The following is a 21,533-nucleotide window of genomic DNA, read 5'->3' as shown; positions in this document are numbered from 1 at the left end:
TGTGTGTTGTCAGCTGAAGTTGTGTGTTTGTGTGTCGTCAGGATGAAGTTGTGTGTGTTGTCAGCTGAAGTTGTGTGTGTGTGTGTGTCATGCAGGATGAAGTTGTGTGTGTGTTGTCAGCTGAAGTTGTGTGTGTGTGTGTTGTCAGGCTGAAGTTGTGTGTGTGTTTGTGTGTTGTCAGCTGAAGTTGTGTGTTTATCAGCTGAAGTTGTGTGTTGTCAGGATGAAGTTGTGTGTTGTCAGCTGAAGTTGTGTGTGTGTTTGTGTGTTATCAGCTGAAGTTGTGTGTTTGTGTGTTGTCAGCATGAAGTTGTGTGTGTGTTTGTGTGTCGTCAGGATGAAGTTGTGTGTGTTGTCAGCTGCAGTTGTGTGTGTGTGTGTTGTCAGCTGAAGTTGTGTGTTGTCAGCTTAAGTTGTGTGTGTGTGTGTGTGTGTTATCAGCTGAAGTTGTGTGTTTGTGTGTCGTCAGGATGAAGTTGTGTGTGTTTATCAGCTGAAGTTGTGTGTTTGTGTGTCGTCAGGATGAAGTTGTGTGTGTTTATCAGCTGAAGTTGTGTGTTTGTGTGTCATCAGGATGAAGTTGCAGTGTGACGTGGAGGTTGTGAATCGGATGTTGCCGTCTGTGGGTCTGAAGAATAAAGGCAAATCCAGTCGAGCGGTTTTATCCATCGGGAAACATGTGGACAAAAGTTTATATCTGTTAATCTGCACGGCCAAAGATAGAAGCGGATCCAGATACAAGGCAAGACATTCCTCATGAGTTTATATGTGCAGATGTGCATCAGGACTTTATGATTGTGTGTTTGTGTGTGTACAGCTGAAGGACAACATTGAGAAGTTCTTCACATGGTTTGTTGAAGAAGGTAAAGCAACAGTCCGACTGAAGGAACCTGCCATTGACATCTGTTTGAGTAAAGTAAGAATATCATTCTCAATTTTACTGCTTAAACATTTCATTATAAAGGACATGACAGTATTGATAAAGGGTTCGTTCATTCACTCATGATGTCTCAGGTGTGTCTGACTTTCAGAAATATCTCCGTAGCTCCTTAAAATGCAAGTGGATGAGATTTCTCTTTTGAAGCTCAATGTCACAGACAGTCATTATAAACATCATCCATACGACTCCAGCAGTTAATTTAATGTCTTCTAAAGCGATACGATCACTTTTAGTGCTAAATAGATCAATATTTAAGTACTTATAAAGCTTCATTTCCGATCAGCAGCGGTATGAACTTAGAGCTCTTGTGAACGCACATACTGCTGCTGACCGGAGACGATGATTTATAGTTACAAAGTTTTTAAATATTGATATTTTGTTGCAGAATTAAAAAACGAAACCGCTCAGAGAGAAAACCTGTTAATGTGGAACTGCACAAATACAACTTCCTAAATGTACCTGTCAATCATCACAGTAGCATTAAGCTAAATGTGTAATAATGAACATTAAATGTTATAATCGTTTGTCTCAAGAATCGTGATTTGAACAGAATCGATGTTTGTTCAAACCTCTCTCTCGGTTGACCCTTTATACTGTCGTTGAAATACTCCCTTCTTTCAAATGCTGTTCTTTTGTGTTGTACAGGCCGATATCAACAGCTTGAAAAACTTTCTCTCCGCCGCCCGACTGGCACACAGAGGAAGTGACACGGCCTCTCTCCCGCTGTCCACCCTCACACCGGTCCGTGCCCGTGATGTCGAGAAGCCGAAGAAGAAGCTCACCATCTTGTCAAAGAAGGACTATCCGCTCACTTCCTGCTTCCCGTATTCCCTGGAACAGCTGCAGGTGTCGTACTGCCGACTGTCACGAGTGGACATGCGTATGCTGTCGCTCAAAGCGCTCCGTCGCTTAGATCTGAGCAACAATCACATCAAGACGTTGCCGTCCACCATCGGAGACTTGAGCTGCCTGGCTGAATTAATTCTTCACAGCAATCACCTGGAGAACTTCAGTGACGCACTGTGCGTGTCGAGTCTACAGACGTCTCTTCAGCATCTGGACTTGAGTCAGAACCGGCTGACGGTCCTGCCCGCTCGCTTCTGTCAGCTGCGCGAGCTGGTCAACCTTAAACTAGACGAAAACAAACTCCTGCAGCTGCCATTCCACATCGGGCGGCTCGCAAAGATGCGTTTCCTGTCCGCCGCTCATAACCAGCTCACTCTACTTCCTGCGGACTTCAGGAAGCTGAGTCTGGAAAACTTGGATCTGTTTGGGAACCCGTTCACTCAAGCCAACGCTCTTGACCACACGATACACCTGACGTTCCCTCTGACGCTACAGGAGTTAACGTCCCGCGCTGTGCTCGACCTCAGGTGAGGAACGCTCAAGAGTTTTTACTCTCACAAACAGAATCTACTTTTGACCAATTATCAAATGTTCATTAGATAAAAGTGCTGATCTCGTCATGTTTGTGTGTTGTGCTTTGCAGAATCCCGTATGGTCCTCGTGTCATCCCCTTCCACTTGTGCGATGAGCTGCAGTTCTCTAAAGTGTGTGATTGTGGCCGTGCGAGTCTGAAGTCGTACATCCGGACGGCCGTCAGTATGAATCTGCACCTGGTGTCTCACACCGTTGTGTTAGTGGACAACATGGGCGGCACAGAAGCTCCAGTGCAGCGATATTTCTGCTCGCTCACGTGTTACTGCGAGTTCATGGACATCTGCGTGCAGCGTGGACTGAGATGACGCGGGCGTGTTGATGAATGTTTAATAGTGTGACTGTAAATCCACCCGATCGACGGTTACAGATCTCAGATTTACAGCACAGCGAATGACGGCGTGTGTTTTCAGTGTTTGTCCTCTTTTTACTTAAAGTTGAATTGCAAAGACCTTCAGTTCCCTCGATCCCTACAGATGTTTTACAGAAACAAATTAAAGTTGTTCAAAATAACTGCATTTGCATAACAGACTCATATTTTCATGCGATTGCAGCGTTGTGTGACACATTTAAATCGATCTCTTCTTCTCTGTATTTACACACTAAACTTTATTCTACGATGAACTGAAAAGTATAAAACAGACGACGTGACTCTTCATGACTTCAATGTAACGTAATGATTCATAAATCTCAGAATAAAACTTCACTTGACTTTTAGTCCAAATCAAAGCATAGAGTGTTCTGGAAACAGATGTTGTGATCACAAACGATCAGTTCTCTGTCGTCTGGATCGGTCTCTCTCAGAATCTCAGGCAGAGGATCGGAAGTATCTGCTGGATCCGTCGATGAGACTCCAGTTTCCTCCACTGAAGTGGCGCTCCTGTCGGACTGGTCGTGTTGGGATGCAGCACTGGACTCTTCTGAGAAGCGTTTGGACTCCTTCAGTTGCTCATACGATGACATCACTGGATATTTCTGCTCATCTTCATGTGAGAATGCTCCAGGACGCTCGTCAGTGTGCGGTTCAGTTTCCTGTTCTCCGTCGGAGGTGTTATGAGCGTCTGGTGTCCCGCTGGTGTGGATTTGAGAGTCACTGACAGACATCTGTGGAGAAGACATGATGAATATCATCTAAACCGCTGAAGCAGACATGTTGTTATTATATACATGATTAAATACAGACACGTACTGGATCTCTTCAACAGTGTTACTGACCTCCTGAGGATTGGTGTCAATGTCGGAAGGATCTTCCTCTGTTTCCATGTTCTGGATTTCTGGAGCACATGTATGATGGAAATGATCCGATTCCTCTGGTTCTGTTCTGATCACTGTCGGGTTGATCAATACATCGTCGCCTGTATCAGTTGTGTGTGTTTCTTTCAGTAAGTTGATTAATTGAGGTTCAGATCGGTCCAGTTCACTAACAGCACATGTGACTGATGCTGAATCATGCGTGTTTGATTGTGTGTGACCCGTCTCACAAGGTCTCTCTGTGTCCTCATGAGGCTTTTCTTCATCATCATCATCACGTCTGATCTGAGATATTTCAGGGTTCTTCACCGCTACAACAGGAAGTGTGATGGTCAGCTGTTTGTTAGTCTTGTTGAACTTTGCATCTCCTTTATCTTCATCCACAGGATACGAGAGCAGCAGATCCAGTTTATATGATGGTGTTTGAGATTCCAGGACGAGTCGTCTCTCCGTCACATGGACATCAACATCATGAGCAGATCTGAGAAGCGGTAAATCGATGATGATGATGATGTGTTTGGGTCGAGCGCTGGAGCACTCCTGTAGATCCAGCACTGATCTGTATTTGAGGGTGTAGTGTGGGATTGTGGGCTGTTTGGACAATGAACATCTGTGTTGATCTGGTTTGGGTCCGGTCTGATCTGGTTTGAGTCCGGTCTGATCTGGTTTGAGTTCGGTCTGATTTGGTTTGGTCTGATCTGGTTTTGCACCAGTTTGATCTGGTTTGGGTCCGGTCTGATCCGGATATGGAAATGACAGTCCCTCCTCACCTGAGCTCTTCTCCACATGTGCAGGTATCGGTCTGCGGATCACAGCTGGATGTGGAATTCCTTTATATCTCATTTGCAGTTGTTTTGTGTTCCGGTTGAGTTTAATCTGAAATGAATCTTCGATTCCTCTGATGGCTGTGCTGTTGATCAGGTTCATAAATCTGCGGTTGTTTTCTGCCATGTGAATCGCGTCTGGATGATAAACTACATCATATATCACACACGTGTTTCCTTTAGCATCTCTGTCCGGTCTCCCGGGTGTCAGACTGTACGGTAACGACCAGTTATATCCCGTTTTACCGTCGGTGTCTGTGGCGGCGGCGCATGACGGTTTATCGATCAGTTGATTGGAACAAATATTGATGAATGTTTTCCCGTGAGCGCTGCTCGTCTTCAACACATGATGAGATTCAGGGTGAATAAACTGCACATTCATGCCTCTTTCCTCCTCCAGCTGTTTAATTTCTTCTTCATATTGTCTCTTGTTTTCAGGGTTGGATATTTCTGCGGCATATTCATTCAGTAACGCGCGGAACGATTCGTTTTTTAAAGCTTCGCCGAATCGATTCATTTCATCTCGTGTCAAATTCAGCTCTTGAATTTTGCTGCCAAAAGCCATTGTTAACTGTTCAACTAAACGCTTGTGAGTTATCAAATTAAGACGAGTGTCGAAACTTTGATTAATGGAGGGCCAACTGTGTCTGTAACCATGGAAACAAACCTGCGACTACAACAGAGAGCTGCAGGCGAGCAGAACTGCTCTTCGCTTGAGCACACACCGGTCTGTGACGTGAGCACTAACCCGGAAAATAAACATTTATATCAATTAATATAATTCATATTGCTGGTGATACAAAACAAAACATGTGATTCTGCCCTGTCCAGCCTGTAAGCTGGATTTATGGATGTCAGCCAACGAGAAGACGCATTACTTTTTATTTTATTGCAATAACATAACATGAGTTTTTAGAACAGAAAAACGAAAATACTATAATTTAGTGGCAAGGGGATTAAACAAATGTGCCAAAATAATAACAGTTTATTGTTAACAGCACAAAAGAGATTTTTACAGGTTGAGCGATGATGGTGCCTGAGAACGTGCACAATGATTGACAGGCAGAAAGTCTTCTGATTGGGTAAACAAATAATTTGATCATGGCCCTCATTCCTGTGATTCATCTAATCGTGTGGCAGCAGTGCATAAAATCATGCAGATACGGGTCAGGAGCTTCAGTTGAAGTTCACATCAACCATCAGAATGGGTAAAAATGTGATCAGTATATTAGGCAGGTGTTTTTAATGTTGTGGCTTATCTGTATATTTGTAAGATCATCTCATCGAGAGAATGCCACACAAAGATGAGAAATATCGCTGCAAATGCAAAAATGAAGTTGAAAATGCATCATATAAACTCACGATTGCAAGATTTTAGTTGCAATTTTGAGTTTATATAATGTTATAAAATCTAAATCGAGAGAAATAAAGTCGCAATTGTGAAATAAAGAGTCAGAATTACCTCTTATTTTGTATTACCTGCTGAAATATCTTCAATAGGAATCAAATGCAGATTTATGGAAGAAAGAAAACTTAGATGAGTAATAATATTAATATTAAACAAGTTGTTTTCCAGTCGGACACAAACATTTACTTTCACACAAATACTTGCAACTTTGTAGCTGCAAATAAAGTTTTTCATCAGTTCAACACAGATCAAATAAATGTAGTTTAATAATCCTGAATGTAGACGATTAAATATAACTGCAATAATATGAGTATTAATGTAGCTGGAGTTTATTAAAACAATTTGAGTCCAATAGTCAAGTTTGTTAGATTAAAAGAAATAATTGCATATTTTCAACACATTCTATGATTTCCTATTTGGCCTGAAGAAAGTCGTTCTTTTCTGCACAGAGTTTCTGAGTTTCGGAGGTAAACGGAGAATCTGTGCTTGGAACCGGCTGGCATGAGTAGCGATGAAGTCTTCACATAATCTGAGGAAATAAACCATATTAGTTATTCTCCTCACTACTGAAGCGATGCTCCAGAACAACATGAGCGTTAGAAAACAAACGCGTGTCTGTTTCATGATTGAATGATACGGCGATCTTTACCGGATTAAAGGATAAGGCTGAGTCTGGAAAACTATCGCATCGTTGCAATGACCCTAAAAACACAAGATGATTACAGATAACACTGCTGAGAGTAACTTCACTGATATTTGACATCTTGTTTGAGACTGCTGATGTTTCCCTAATGATGCTGAGCAACACTTACTGAGTCCACCAGAAGAATATAATCATGACTTCCTCCAAACACCACGACATCAGAGTCTCTCGCTTCACAAGCGCTGTGCCACAGTCTGAATCACGAGAGGAACACACTCAGATCTCATTGGATCAACATGCTTATTATAAGTGCATTTTTATACACTATATAATCATGTTAATAATCATGTTTTCACTTACCGAGGTTTGTCCTGGTTTGGATGCTCCGTCTTTGTCCAGCCTTTCGTCTCCAGATTAAATATCCAACCGTCACCTGAAAGGAATTAAAACACCGGTTAAATGTTTATAGTTTAAGCAACAGTTTAGTTCAATTAAAGTATTATTTGATTGACATACTCATAGGTCTGCAGTCCACACTAAGTCCACCAAACAGGAAGAGTGCCGTGTCTGACACGGTTGTTAATGTGTGCCAGGACCGACCCAAAGGCCCTTCGGTGGACGGTACACTGATGTATAAAACACAAGACTTCACACACACATCCTGGTGTGCAGGTACAAGAGCGATGACATGGAATAATAAATAGGTTACATGAATAATGATCTGTAGATTACTTACATTTCTGACCATGTCCATGTATTAAAGTCCAAACAATACAGATCACTCGTTCTCGTCTCCTGTACACACATGACACGAGTCTTCTCAAAACATGCAACATGTCTTCAACACTATAACTCTAATGTAAAGGGGTGAGTTAGGATTTCTTTGGGAATGAGAAATAACATTAAGAGAGCAGCAGTCTGAATAAAAACTCACCATTATTCTCCCACCACATACGTAACCTTTACTAGCAATCGTAGCACTAGCGTGCGCGGCACGTGGGGCCGGAACATGTCCCTGTCAATCATTCATAACATCATAAACTGCTTCAGAAATCAACAGAACATATTTGACTATTAACCCATCATATTCAATATAGACTACAGTAACGTAATGATTGAATTATAAATAATCAATGATTCATGTGAAGGACTTACAAACGTCTGTGGTGCCGTCCAGCTGCTGCTTTCTGGGTCAAATTCATGAATTTCATTGTTCCATCCCCAGAAAACATCTTCAGCCTGACAAGATCAATAATACATACTTCTGAATCTATGGATGAATCACTATCACACACTTTAACCGTGAGGAGTATAAACTAAATTACCCATGATGCTTCATCCACAATGAAGCTCTTTGGATCAGTGATTTCATTCAGCAGTTTGTGACCGTATCCACCAAAGTAGATAATTCTGTTAAAAGGTCAAAACAGTCTCATATTGCAACTATTACATAAATAAATTCTACATATTGTAAAAATGTTCTTGATGAATTGAGATGCAGAAATATGACGCGCTCACCGTCCTTTATGAACCCAACAGGACAGTTTATCTCGTGGTGAAGGTAAAGATCCAGATCGATGTATCAACTTCCTCCAGATAAACTTTCCGTCGTGAAGATTGACTGAGAAATGCTAACATATAACGACATATATGTGGAGGCTCAGTATGACGTTTGAGGCTCATGATGCAAATGAACACAGAATCCAGTTTCACCTCATTCGTTTGTCCATCATCACAGCAGCCGCCGAATATAATGAAGTCTCCATTCACAACACAACCACATGTGCCTGACATAGACGGAGGAATCTCTCCAATCATGTCACGCCTTTCCCTTTCAGATAAAGTACATCCATACATTGAAGTGACACATTATTGAGTTCTCTTGACAGTCTTGCCTTTTGTGCTGAGGTTAAACAGTTATCAATAACATCTAATCAGGACATGTTGAATAAAACATGAATATGAAACATGTTGCAAAGTTTGATATTTATCTCATCAAACTGTCACTGACGGCTTTATTCATCTCATATCAATGTGTTTTTGTTCTATAATCTTCTAACAGTGTAAAACGTCTCGTTATGTATGTATCCTTGGTTCCCTGAGACTCGGTACACATGATATTGAGTTTATTAACACATATGTGGAGCAGAATCCCATCACACCGCACTACACGACATAACCTCCCAGAGATGAAACATGGCGCTGTACTCTTGTGGGACGGTGACCGACAAGAGAATACTGCAGTGAGGGATCCTCGTGTTGGGCCAGGAGGAGAGCACTCATAATGAGTATATGAACTATAGTCATATCATATGAATTAACCCCTTCACGAACCCAGTTGTAAGGGAGTTTATTTATAATGTAAGTGCTTGTGACTTACAGTAAATCACAACAGCCTGAATGCAGGCGGTTGTGTAAAAAGATGGAGATTGTCCTTAAACGGAGGAGCATAAGTATATATTTGGCCAATGAATAGCAAGCGCTATAAACAGAGAGGACTTGTGAGGAGAGACATTATGTCTAGGTGGTAAAACCTTGCAAATGTGTTTTGCGAGGACCATCTTGCTGCAAAACATGTCCTGTAAGAATACACCATAATCCATGCCCATGAGTGAGAACGTCTTTGCTTGGAGACGGATATTCCTTTTGTGCGTCCTCCACAGCATACAAAGAGCTGATCAGACAGTCTGAACTGGCATGTACACCCGCACAGGGCACAACAAATGCAATTATTGTTATTGATCCCAAATTATGGAGGAGGGAAGAAGGCCTGAAGGTGACCCACCTGTGCTCTGAAGGGTGTGGTTAGGACATTAGGCCCAGAATCTTTTCTGGGTTTGACAGTAGATCTTGAAAGTCCAGGGCCAAACTCCAGACATGAATTTTCAGTTGATAGTGCATGTAAGTCACCGACCGGTTTTCCTGAGGCTGAGTTTTACTGAGAGCTTTTAGGACTAAAGTTAAGTCCCAAGTCTGGACAGTAGCTGGCCGAGAGGTGGGTTTAATCGTCTTGCTCCTTTAAGGAATTAATTAAATCATGCTTGCCTATAGAGATGCCGGCATCATGAACCCATCAGTGAACACCTCACCACTCCCAGTGGCCTGGGACATATGTCGCTCGAAGCATCAAGGGGCGAGTCAGAGTGATGTTCCCCGGAGCACTGCAGGGGAGCGGAATGTGTTCCCGCGAATATTCCGTTCGCTGACTCGTGTATATCAGTGGCGAAGGGTAGAGGGCTTCGAAACGAGAGATGATCACTGACTTGAAAGAAGAAATTCTGAGGAAATGGTGTTTGTGCACCTGTTTTTATAACGGACAGATTTGCACCAAAACAGGCAGGGCTCAAACACCATAGCCAATATTAGAATATATGTGTTATTGTAGAGAGGTTTCAACTAGGTCGTGTAAGAAGGCACTCCCATATGCATTAATAAACGCAATGTCGAGTGTACTGACCTGTAAGGGAACACATTAAAGTTCACATTCTCTCCTGTTACACAATATAATCAACTATAATAACTATAATAACAATATAACAGCGATTCTTACCATAAACCACTTTCTAAATCATACAACCAAAGCTCGTCATTTGGAAGAAAAACTTCGTGGTGTGCCACTGACTGAGGAAAATAAATAATAAAATATAAGTTAATTTTTCAGAATGTGTTCAACATGTTTACTCAATAATTGTATTATTTTACTGCACTGTTAATAAAAGTGTTATTAAACATGGACTGCAAAACATAGTCAATATTTCATATTAATAATATTCAATATATCAGAATAGCACAAATTGAAGCACTATTTAATAAAATATGATTTGTCCTGATTATTACCACATAACCGCCCCACACATATAACATGTGCCCGTCCGTCGCCGCAGTGTGTCCGCTTCTCTCGCGAGCGACCAGCGGCTCTTCTTCACTCCTCTCCTCACACATCAACAATATACTTTATGATTATTAATGTTGTTATGAGGCGATAAAGCTCCGTGTTGAGAAGCAGCGAGACATCTGATGTCAAACACGCCTGTCAGATGAGTGTGTGTGTGTAGTCTCTCTCTAGTCTCATGACGTCATCTCATCCGTCACACATAGGGTCTTATATGAGCCAAAACTAAACAAAACAAAGTGTTATATAAGCGAAACATCAGCGCAGCTAAAGAGCGAAACGGGACTTTTCTTTTGGAAAGTGTGAGTTGTTTACGGAACATGTTGGACAGGAAGTTGCGTGATTTTCGCGGGAGCAGTTAAAGATGGAGACGCGCAGACTGAAGCAGAAAGTGAGCGCGGGATTTAAAATGCGCGGATTAATATTGCGACCGTATGTGACTCTTCATTACATTCATCTTTACATTCAACTGCTTCATTAAGAGTCAGTGACGGGATGTTTTGATCATTTCCTCATTGATGAAGGGTTTAACTGGAATGACGTCACAACAATCTCATGATCAGTAACATATTTTGTTTGTTTGTTTGTTTGTTTGTTTGTTTGTTTGGTCTCAGTGAGTCCAGCCGGTATCTGCTGCAGGTTCTGGAGTCTGTCAGTGAAGCGGATCTGGATGAAGTTCTTGAGCGAATCTTAGATGCCGTTGAAAAACAGCCGCGTAAGTCTGTTTTACCACAGAGAAGAAGATGATGATGATGATGATGATGATGATAATGATAATGATTATGATGTGTCTGTCTGTCTGTCTGTCTGTCTGTAGTGTCGTCCAGTATGATCGAGCTGTCTGTGGCAGAGACAGCTGTTCAGGACTGCAGTCAGTCATGTGATGAGACCATGTGAGAATATTTATATCTGAATTAAAGGAATATTATATTATGACACAAATGCTGTTGATTGATCTTAACTTGTATTGAACCTGGAATATTCCTTTAACTCACTGTTATTCACTTTAATATCTGAACTAACTCTCTGTAATATTTCTGTTCTTATAGTGACAATGTTTTCAACATTATTGGAGCGTTTGATGTTCCTCGATTCATCTACAGCACAGAGAGGAAGAAGTTTGTACCGTAAGGAATTCTTTACTGGATTAAGATCAGGATATTATTTATGTTGTTTAATGAGCAAAGACTTTTAATCTGATGCTGTTTATGGTTTCATCAGCTTTGTGCTGCATGAATATGATGAATACATGAACTCTGTTGTTTGATTTTCATTGTCAGTATCAGCATGACGAATCATCCGCCTCCTAAACTGTGCGCTCAATCGAGAGATAAAGCCGAACTCTTCAGAGAACGACACACAATCCTACAGCAGGCAAGAATCATCTGATATGAACACATGCTGAGTGACCCTATCATGTTTACAATAATAATCTTTATTTATATGGTTCTCTTTGAGTCATAAAACACATTTCAACTTTATAATAAGCTGGAATGAAAAACCCAACTTCAGACGGCATTGATGTGATCCCATTATAAAATACAGGTGTCAACAGGTCCCGAAACATTTAGTGATCACCTAAAACACATTCAGAGGAACACATGTGACCGCATCACATATGTAGTGGAAATGCTAATACTCACCTGCCAATCAAACACTGGGCTTTTTCCTTTTGTCAACATGCAGTAACACTGATGTGTGTCATGATGACATCAGACCCTCACAATCTGATCACAACTGTTCACAACAGACATGTTTCAGTCAAATGTTGAAACCGTACGTTTCTGTCATTCCTTCATAAACTAGCGGACACACAGACATGAACTTTTCACCCCTCCTGTGATTGGATCAGCTCCAGATGAAGGGAGAAACAAATTCCAGGTAAAAATGGCACGTGCTTATAAGAGACATACAGAGCATGTTCATGTATTTAAATAAATGTTTATGATCTGTGACTATCATCAGCTGAAGACGGTTGAAGCTCTTTTGGGCAGCACAGCTAAACTGGGTGACGTGATTGTGCTCGGGATGATCACACAGCTTAAAGAGGTATTCATCACGTTTACCTCCATCACGTTTACCTCCATCACGTTTACCTCATCACGTTTACATCATCACGTTTACATCCATCACGTTTACCTTCATCACGTTTACCTCATCACGTTTACCTCATCACGTTTACCTCATCACGTTTACCTCATCACGTTTACCTCATCACGTTTACCTCATCACGTTTACCTCCATCACGTTTACCTCCATCACGTTTACATCATCACGTTTACCTTCATCACGTTTGCATCCATCACGTTTGCATCATCACGTTTACCTCATCACGTTTACCTCATCACGTTTACCTCCATCACGTTTACCTCCATCACGTTTACATCCATCACGTTTACCTTCATCACGTTTGCATCCATCACGTTTGCATCCATCACGTTTGCATCATCACGTTTGCATCATCACGTTTACATCATCACGTTTACATCATCACGTTTACATCCATCACGTTTACCTTCATCACGTTTACCTTCATCACGTTTGCATCCATCACGTTTGCATCCATCACGTTTGCATCCATCACGTTTACCTTCATCACGTTTACCTTCATCACGTTTGCATCCATCACGTTTACATCCATCACGTTTGCATCATCACGTTTACCTTCATCACGTTTGCATCCATCACGTTTGCATCATCACGTTTGCATCATCACGTTTACATCATCACGTTTACCTTCATCACGTTTGCATCCATCACGTTTGCATCCATCACGTTTGCATCCATCACGTTTACATCATCACGTTTACATCATCACGTTTACATCATCACGTTTACATCCATCACGTTTACCTTCATCACGTTTACCTTCATCACGTTTACCTTCATCACGTTTACCTTCATCACGTTTACCTTCATCACGTTTGCATCCATCACGTTTGCATCCATCACGTTTGCATCATCACGTTTACATCCATCACGTTTACATCATCACGTTTGCATCCATCACGTTTGCATCCATCACGTTTGCATCATCACGTTTGCATCATCACGTTTGCATCATCACGTTTACATCCATCACGTTTACATCCATCACGTTTACCTTCATCACGTTTACATCCATCACGTTTACCTTCATCACGTTTACCTTCATCACGTTTACCTTCATCACGTTTACCTCCATCACGTTTACATCCATCACGTTTACATCCATCACGTTTACCTTCATCACGTTTACCTTCATCACGTTTGCATCCATCACGTTTACATCCATCACGTTTGCATCCGTCACGTTTACCTTCATCACGTTTACCTTCATCACGTTTACCTCCATCACGTTTACCTCCATCACGTTTGCATCCATCACGTTTACCTCCATCACGTTTACCTCCATCACGTTTACCTCCATCACGTTTACATCCGTCTCGTTTACATCCGTCTCGTTTACCTCGTCACGTTTACCTTCCTCACGTTTACCTTCATCACGTTTACCTCCTTCACGTTTACATCCGTCACATTTACATTCATCACGTTTATAATGTTTGTTAGAACACTCTCATGCTTATAAAAGGTTGTTATGAAACTGAGAGGAAGTCCTGACTGCTGATTGGTCGATATGCCATTCCAGTTGTCATGTTAAAACCCATATTAACAGTTATAATGTGAAAGAGTTGAAGAACAAGTGTAATCACTTAGAAAAATCACTTCATATTAATAGAATTGTGTTAGTTATTTCAAACAACGTCTAATTTCAACTCCTCAGTTTGAGGTTTTTGGCCATTGTGTTTCAGTGGCCAAATAAAGTTTCAGTTCCATTTTCAGTCTAGGATTTCTGTGCAATTTGTCGTATCGTGTCTAATAACATTGTGATTATATTCATAGTAATGTTTGTTTAATCCGAGCACAAATGTGTTTACGTGACCGACTCTGTTTGACTTTCAGGGTAAATTCTTCCTGGAGGATCCGAGTGGCACAGTTCAGCTCAATCTATCAAAGGCAATATCCTTCCCATGTTTATCACGTGCACTGCTGTCTTGGGGAATGTTTCCTGTTTATTTCTTAACACTAATCATACCAGTTCCACAGTGGTCTGTACACGGAGTCGTGTTTCGTCCTCGCTGAGGGTGAGTCTTTTGCTGAGGGTGAGTTTTGCTCTCGCTGCATTATGGGAATGATCACATGTTCTGTCTGTTGTGTTCACAGGATGGTACGAGGACTCTGTGTTTCATGTGAACGCTTTCGGGTTTCCACCTACAGAACCGTCCTCTGTTACCAGGTGTACATGAGATCTCATTTACTGTAATACTAATCGCTTGACATTGTTGTAAGATGACCAGAGACAAAGACGAGACCAATGATGCATGAGAGCTTTATTGAGTTTACAGAAAATACATACAGCACAGCCGGATCTATGCAAAACACAACTTCCTGTTCGACACATTTACAGCCATGATGCACCTGCAGAAGAGAAGCTAATCAAACACAAACATTCTAGAAACTAATACAGATAACAGCAGAAGCACAAATAGCAGTTGCTACTTTATGAGAAACAGACATAGGAAGAAAGAAATTATTCATTGAAGGACAACTCTGGGGCAAGTTTGGGTTAGTTCCGTCCTCCCTTCTGTGTGCCCAGGTGCTTGCCCGGGTCAAGGACAGGGGTGACCCTCTGAGGGGATATGTGCAGAACACTGCTCGCTGTATAATGTCCCATAACAAACATCATTTAAAATCATCACAATTGTGTTTCTCTGGTATTACTGTACAGTACGGTTGGGTTAGTTAACATTAGTTAGCTACATTAGTCAAAATAAACTAAATAAGCAACTCCAAGATTCCCAAGGAACACACAAACTGATTAAATGTATACCTTGAATTCATGAATGTAAATGTAGTAAATGATAAAAGGATAAATATCAATCAGCCACAACATTTAAAGCACCTGTCTAATATTGTGTAGGTCCCCCTCATGCCACCAAAACAGCGCCAACCCGCATGTCAGAACAGCATTCAGAGATGATATTCAGCACAATTGTACAGAGTGGTTATCTGAGTTACTGTAGACTTTGTTTGACCATTCTCTGTTGATCTCTCATCAACAAGTGTTTCATACACAGAACTGACCATCACTGGATGTGTTTTGTGTTTTTCATTCTGAGTAAATTCTAGAGACTGTTGTGTGTGAAAATCCCAGAAATATTCAAACCAGCCCGTCTGACAACAACAATCATCATGTGATTATCTATTCAGCCAATCGTATGACAGCAGTGCATAATATCATGCAGATACGGGTCAGGAGCTTCAGTTAATGTTCACATCAACCATCAGAATGGGGAAAAATGTGATGTCAGTGATTTGGAGTGTGGCATGATTGTTGGTGTCAGACGGGCTGGTTTGAGTATTTCTGGGATTTTCACACGCAACATTCTCTAGAATTTACTCAGAATGAAAAACACAAAACACATCCAGTGAGCGACAGTGTATGAAACACTTGTTGATGAGAGATCAACAGAGAATGGTCAGACTGGATATACACAATATTAGGCAGGTGGTTTTAATGTTTTGGCTGATCGGTGTATAGTTCATTCATGATATTTCATGCATTTATTAATGTTAACAATCACAACCTGTTAATGTTGCATTTCTGTGTCCAGGGCTTATTATGGCAACATAAACTTCTTCGGTGGGCCGTCCACCACTGCGGTCAAAGCATCATCCAAACTAAAGCAGCTGGAGGAAGAGAATGAAGACGCCATGTTTGTTATCGTGTCGGACGTGTGGTTGGACAGTGTGGAGGTTCTAGAGAAGATTCACACCATGTTGTCAGGTTCAGTGATTTCCTTGATTTCAGTTTGTGCTCAAATTGTCCCAAATGGATAATATTGTAAAAGTTTTTCTGTGTAAATGCCTCAAACGGTTGCAGGTTACTCTGCGATGCCCCCCACCTGCTTCATCTTCTGTGGGAGTTTTTCTTCTGCTCCTTACGGCAAAAACCAGATAAAAACACTCAAAGGTTTGTTGTAGAACGTTTGCTCTCCTCAATCATTTGGTAAAGTGATACAAATTATTCTTTCATAATGCAAAAATGTTTTTGTTGTTGTTCCAGAGTCGTTTAAAGCACTTGCGGATCTCATTTGTGAATATCCCAGCATTCATAGCAGGTGAGACATTATAATCAGTCCTAACCCTGAAACTGTGCCATAAGAAAGTGTTGAAGACTGAAAACTCATTTATTTCTTACTCAACCAGATGCATATGAACACAATGTTTTTCTCATTTGATCGACACTTATTATCTGATTTCTCTGAAATGTGATTTGCATTACAGCTTCCCCGATATGACATCAATAACATGATAAAACCCAATAGAAACAAACAATAACATAAATAAAAACAGAAACTGTCCTTACACAATCACATAGTTGCTATGTTAGATCTTTCTCATTGAGGATTTATGTCATGGCACAACAGTGTCCAGGACTTTATTGACCCGTTTTAAATGTGTTTATGCAGCAGTCGTTTTGTGTTTGTTCCTGGTCCAGAAGACCCCGGGCCCGGTAATGTCCTACCCAGGTATTTCATTGGCCGTGATTATTAATTACTTCTTGACTCTAGATATTTATGAATGTATCTGCAATGTAATTGAACACTTCCTTGAATACGTGAGAATATGTTTGTGATATCAGACCTCCTTTAGCTGAACACATCACAGAAGAATTTCGACAGCGAGTGCCGTTCTCTGTGTTCACCACCAACCCCTGCAGGTATCTGTAATGATGGACATCATCTGTTTGTTTGTTGAAGAGGGGGCTTTCATGATTTCATGTGGATTTTGTGACTTCATATATCAGAATACAGTACTGCAGTCAAGAGATGGTGGTGATTCGAGAAGATCTCGTCAATAAGATGTGCCGAAACTGTGTACGACTTCCCAGCAACAACCTGGACATCCCATCCCATGTGAGTACGAGCTGTCTGATCTGTGTCAGTCATGTTAATAGATCTTATTCACACTAGCGCCATCTTTGATTTCTAATGAGAGTGACAATGAGGGACAGAATGATCTCTTCAATGTCAGGAACAGTATGAAGCTCCTTGATCACATCTGATTTTCCTCAACTCGTGTTGTCTGGAGTGCTTTGTCCACTGAATGTTCTCAGACAGATATTTGACCAATCCAGAAACACTTTAAACTGCAGTACAGCCCATTAAAGACTTCAAGATGCATTTTTATACATTGTTTTTATTATACATACAGATTTACTCATTGATATTGATAGTGTGAAGTAACACTTTAAACTAACTCTTGAGTATTTGTTTTTATTATATACATAATTCCAAGTAACACACTGACAACGAACCATTACAAGATATAATCATGAACATCTGAAATACAAGCGCACGTATAAATCAACAATCCTTGAAGTGTTTCAAGAACAAATAAACATTACTCAGACACCTGAACGGGTGCATGCAGGTGCTTAAAACAGTCAAATGTATAGAAAGGAGAATACATGTCTCACACACTGCTATAGAAATCATTATATTATACACACAGCCACACTTATTCAGGTTATATTTCACCAGTGGACCAAGTGTTGCTATTTTAATGAATATAATGAATCTTGAAAGATAGAGCTAGATGCAGAAATGTCTTGATGTTTGAGAGACTCACAATAATACTGAAATAGGGTTAGGGTTAGTTTTAAGTTATTTTATGAACACAAAACTTCCCAAAGAAAACCTATTCAATAGAATATGAGTGATTCCTTCTTTGGTAAACACAATAAAACATTTTATTTTTAAAACCAATTATGCACATCACATTCAAATGTGATATTATGTACACAAGAAATCAATATTAATTCAATTAACACTAACAATTGACATCGCCTCGTCCACAATGCTGTGATTGATCGAGAGGATCAGCAGCCGGGACCGTTGGGTTAAAGACCGCTGTGGAGCTCGCACTGATGCGGGATCAGCCGTAGGGTGCATTAATGAGCACCAAATGAGTGCTAAAATGTTAAATAGGACCCACTACGCTCTTGTAGATTACACGAGACTGCAAGTCCACATCAGATGTGCCATTGGGACAGGTGTGTGTTTGTGGGGTGTGCATCAGTGTAATGACGTCCTATTCCAACCACTGTTCAGAACCAAGCTGAATTATGTCAGATCTGTAAATGGGTTAATCGCAATTATGAAAAGTTAATTTTTGAATGAATCACTTATTAACGTGTTATTCTGACAGCTCTAGTAATTCTGCCTTTGTTCAACAGTTTGTAAAGACAATCTTGTCACAAGGTCACCTGACGCCACTCCCGCTCTATGTGTGTCCTGTGTACTGGGCGTATGACTACGCCTTAAGAGTGTATCCTGTGCCTGATGTCATCGTCTTCGCTGACAAATATGATCCATTCAACATCAGCAACACAGACTGTCTGTGCATCAACCCGGTACTCCCCTTCACGTCTTTATTTTATTCATGTGAATATGAAATATAAGTGACGTGTGCATGTATTTGTCCTGACTGCACTGACAGCACAACCCATCATTCAGGATGAATGACATGAAATCTGTTGTTGTCTTTCTCTTCAGGGCTCTTTTCCAAGAAGTGGATTTACCTTTAAAGTGTACTACCCCTCCAACAGAACAGTTGAGGACAGGTATCAGTCTTTTGCCATCTAAGCCCTCTTGATTAACATTGTGCCTTTATTCATTTAAGGACATTGTTTTTATTTCCAAATGAAAGCTCATCCATGTTTAATATTTATTTTATTTTTTTCTACAGCAAATTACAAGGTCTTTAAAGTTGAAGAGGCTGGCACGGATGTTTTTTACTTAAATTTTCTCTTTCAAATGTTCATTCCTTTAAAAATAATGTTCTTATAGTAGATACAAAATAGTGGTTTTGCTGGGTGCCAGTTTTGTTGTGGTTTTGCATTTTTAAATAAAATAAATATTGAAAATGAGTGTTATTTTGCTGCTTTCTGCAGTTCTGACTGCTAGACGTTAGGTGTAAGCCTGGTTAAACAGATCAGTCTTTATATAAAAGGCACATAAAAGGGATCATGACACAAGGACGTGATATAACTTGATGTATAATTTTAATTAACAGGAAACAAAATCTTACATATAGTGATATACACTCACCTAAAGGATTATTAGGAACACCTGTTCAATTTCTCATTAATGCAATTATCTAATCAACCAATCACATGGCAGTTGCTTCAATGCATTTAGGGGTGTGGTCCTGGTCAAGACTATCTCCTGAACTCCAAACTGAATGTCAGAATGGGAAAGAAATGTGATTTAAGCAATTTTGAGCGTGGCATGGTTGTTGGTGCCAGACGGGCCGGTCTGAGTATTTCACAATCTGCTCAGTTACTGGGATTTTCACGCACAACCATTTCTAGGGTTTACAAAGAATGGTGTGAAAAGGGAAAAACATCCAGTATGCGGAAGTCCTGTGGGCGAAAATGCCTTGTTGATGCTAGAGGTCAGAGGAGAATGGGCCGACTGATTCAAGCTGATAGAAGAGCAACTTTGCCTGAAATAACCACTCGTTACAACCGAGGTATGCAGCAAAGCATTTGTGAAGCCACAACACGCACAACCTTGAGGCGGATGGGCTACAACAGCAGAAGACCCCACCGGTACCACTCATCTCCACTACAAATAGGAAAAAGAGGCTACAATTTGCAAGAGCTCACCAAAATTGGACAGTTGAAGACTGGAAAAATGTTGCCTGGTCTGATGAGTCTCGATTTCTGTTGAGACATTCAGATGGTAGAGTCAGAATTTGGCGTAAACAGAATGAGAACATGGATCCATCATGCCTTGTTACCACTGTGCAGGCTGGTGGTGGTGGTGTAATGGTGTGGGGATGTTTTCTTGGCACACTTTAGGCCCCTTAGTGCCAATTGGGCATCGTTTAAATGCCACGGCCTACCTGAGCATTGTTTCTGACCATGTCCATCCCTTTATGGCCACCATGTACCCATCCTCTGATGGCTACTTCCAGCAGGATAATGCACCATGTCACAAAGCTCGAATCATTTCAAATTGGTTTCTTGAACATGACAATGAGTTCACTGTACTAAAATGGCCCCCACAGTCACCAGATCTCAACCCAATAGAGCATCTTTGGGATGTGGTGGAACGGGAGCTTCGTGCCCTGGATGTGCATCCCACAAATCTCCATCAACTGCAAGATGCTATCCTATCAATATGGGCCAACATTTCTAAAGAATGCTTTCAGCACCTTGTTGAATCAATGCCACGTAGAATTAAGGCAGTTCTGAAGGCGAAAGGGGGTCAAACACAGTATTAGTATGTGTTCCTAATAATCCTTTAGGTGAGTGTAGTGGCACTAATGGGTATAGTGACAATGAGTAAAGTGGTACAAATGGGTGTAGTGGCACTAATGGGTGTAGTGGTAATTATGGGTATAGTGGCACTAATGGGTATAGTGGTATAGTGGCACTAATGGGTATAGTGGTACTATAGGGTATAGTGTCATTAATGGGTATTAGTGGCATTAATGAGTAAAGTGGTACAAATTGGTATTGTGGTAATAAAATGCTGTAGTGGTAATTATGGGTATAGTGGCGCTAATGGTTATAGTGGCATTAATGGGTATGTTGGCAATAATGAGTAGGGGTGGTACAAATGGGTGTAGTGGCACTAATGGGTATAGTGGCACTAATGGGTTTGGGTAGGGCCTCCCTTTGTGCCCCTTTGTGCCTGTGCCCACTACAGCCTCAGTTTTCTGTTTTTGGCTGACAGAAGTGGAACCTAGTGTGGTCTTCTGCTGTTGTAGTCCATCCATCTCAAGGTTCGACATGTTGTGCATTCTGAGATGATTTTCTTCTCACCACACTTGTACAGAGCGGTTATCTGAGTTAATGTAGCCTTTCTGTCAGCTCGAACCAGTCTGGCCATTCTCCATTGACCTCGGTCATTAACAAGGGTTTCTGTCCACAGATCTGCCGCTTATTGGATTTATTTTGTTTTTCACACCATTCTCTTTGCATTCTAGTGACTGTTGTGCATTAAAATCCCAGGAGATCAGCAGTTACGGAAATACTCAAACCTACCCTGTTCAAAATCACTGAGATCACATTTTCCCCATTC

General features: G+C 41.0%; 4 protein-coding genes across 6 annotated transcripts; 2 read left to right on the top strand and 2 right to left on the bottom strand.

Annotated features, from left to right (window-relative positions):
• The first annotated feature begins 298 nt into the window (after positions 1-298).
• On the top strand, positions 299-2,873 carry lrr1 (leucine rich repeat protein 1). The gene is made up of 4 exons (XM_052125259.1): positions 299-742; positions 818-916; positions 1,586-2,313; positions 2,430-2,873. Exons 1-4 carry the CDS (start codon positions 575-577, stop codon positions 2,683-2,685), a joined length of 1,251 nt encoding a protein of 416 aa, XP_051981219.1. The 5' UTR covers positions 299-574; the 3' UTR covers positions 2,686-2,873.
• Positions 2,874-3,038: 165 nt separating this feature from the next.
• Positions 3,039-5,088, bottom strand: dnaaf2 (dynein axonemal assembly factor 2). The gene is made up of 2 exons (XM_052125258.1): positions 3,593-5,088; positions 3,039-3,481 (listed from the first exon to the last, which is right to left on the bottom strand). The coding sequence occupies exons 1-2, from the start codon at positions 5,015-5,017 to the stop codon at positions 3,092-3,094; spliced, it is 1,815 nt and encodes a 604-aa protein (XP_051981218.1). The 5' UTR covers positions 5,018-5,088; the 3' UTR covers positions 3,039-3,091.
• Positions 5,089-6,167: 1,079 nt separating this feature from the next.
• LOC127642776 (kelch domain-containing protein 1-like) lies at positions 6,168-10,489 on the bottom strand. 2 transcript variants are annotated; one of them, XM_052125262.1, is made up of 13 exons: positions 10,341-10,489; positions 10,054-10,124; positions 8,217-8,334; positions 8,022-8,134; positions 7,829-7,913; positions 7,659-7,742; positions 7,438-7,518; positions 7,240-7,298; positions 7,020-7,129; positions 6,864-6,936; positions 6,673-6,757; positions 6,510-6,562; positions 6,168-6,389 (listed from the first exon to the last, which is right to left on the bottom strand). In XM_052125262.1, the coding sequence occupies exons 1-13, from the start codon at positions 10,443-10,445 to the stop codon at positions 6,263-6,265; spliced, it is 1,164 nt and encodes a 387-aa protein (XP_051981222.1). In that variant the 5' UTR covers positions 10,446-10,489; the 3' UTR covers positions 6,168-6,262. The 2 variants fall into 2 exon arrangements, with proteins under 2 accessions (XP_051981222.1, XP_051981223.1); XM_052125263.1 differs by lacking the exon at positions 10,054-10,124 and having other exon boundaries at positions 10,341-10,485.
• A 207-nt stretch (positions 10,490-10,696) lies between these two features.
• Positions 10,697-19,334, top strand: pole2 (polymerase (DNA directed), epsilon 2). Of its 2 annotated transcripts, none has more exons than XM_052125261.1 (19): positions 10,697-10,827; positions 11,010-11,110; positions 11,213-11,288; positions 11,445-11,522; positions 11,676-11,769; positions 12,202-12,276; positions 12,361-12,444; positions 14,338-14,394; positions 14,471-14,519; positions 14,599-14,671; positions 16,050-16,222; positions 16,319-16,408; positions 16,502-16,556; positions 16,911-16,967; positions 17,081-17,158; positions 17,246-17,354; positions 18,677-18,853; positions 18,996-19,063; positions 19,189-19,334. In XM_052125261.1, exons 1-19 carry the CDS (start codon positions 10,760-10,762, stop codon positions 19,205-19,207), a joined length of 1,581 nt encoding a protein of 526 aa, XP_051981221.1. In that variant the 5' UTR covers positions 10,697-10,759; the 3' UTR covers positions 19,208-19,334. The 2 variants fall into 2 exon arrangements, with proteins under 2 accessions (XP_051981221.1, XP_051981220.1); XM_052125260.1 differs by having other exon boundaries at positions 16,908-16,967.
• Positions 19,335-21,533: the final 2,199 nt, after the last annotated feature.

Source organism: Xyrauchen texanus, unplaced genomic scaffold (assembly GCF_025860055.1).
Source record: "Xyrauchen texanus isolate HMW12.3.18 unplaced genomic scaffold, RBS_HiC_50CHRs HiC_scaffold_790, whole genome shotgun sequence".
NCBI lineage: Eukaryota > Metazoa > Chordata > Actinopteri > Cypriniformes > Catostomidae > Xyrauchen > Xyrauchen texanus.
This window is presented reverse-complemented; position numbering and strand designations above follow the sequence as displayed.

Bases quoted from the DNA above. Each gene is read 5' to 3' on its own strand.
- pole2 (XM_052125260.1), top strand. From the start codon at position 10,760: ATGGAGACGCGCAGACTGAAGCAGAAAGTGAGCGCGGGATTTAAAATG. The intron at 16,557-16,907 runs GTGAGACATTAT...GTGTTTATGCAG, and splicing joins TATCCCAGCATTCATAGCAG to CAGTCGTTTTGTGTTTGTTC. The intron at 17,355-18,676 runs GTGAGTACGAGC...TTTGTTCAACAG, and splicing joins ACCTGGACATCCCATCCCAT to TTTGTAAAGACAATCTTGTC.
- lrr1 (XM_052125259.1), top strand. From the start codon at position 575: ATGAAGTTGCAGTGTGACGTGGAGGTTGTGAATCGGATGTTGCCGTCT. The intron at 917-1,585 runs GTAAGAATATCA...TGTGTTGTACAG, and splicing joins TTGACATCTGTTTGAGTAAA to GCCGATATCAACAGCTTGAA. The intron at 2,314-2,429 runs GTGAGGAACGCT...TGTGCTTTGCAG, and splicing joins CGCGCTGTGCTCGACCTCAG to AATCCCGTATGGTCCTCGTG.
- dnaaf2 (XM_052125258.1), bottom strand. From the start codon at position 5,017: ATGGCTTTTGGCAGCAAAATTCAAGAGCTGAATTTGACACGAGATGAA. The intron at 3,482-3,592 runs GTCAGTAACACT...TCTTCTCCACAG, and splicing joins TTGACACCAATCCTCAGGAG to ATGTCTGTCAGTGACTCTCA.
- LOC127642776 (XM_052125262.1), bottom strand. From the start codon at position 10,445: ATGTGTGAGGAGAGGAGTGAAGAAGAGCCGCTGGTCGCTCGCGAGAGA. The intron at 7,914-8,021 runs GTGAGCGCGTCA...ACCTTTTAACAG, and splicing joins TGTTGGGTTCATAAAGGACG to AATTATCTACTTTGGTGGAT. The intron at 6,390-6,509 runs GTAAAGATCGCC...TTATTTCCTCAG, and splicing joins CAGCCTTATCCTTTAATCCG to ATTATGTGAAGACTTCATCG.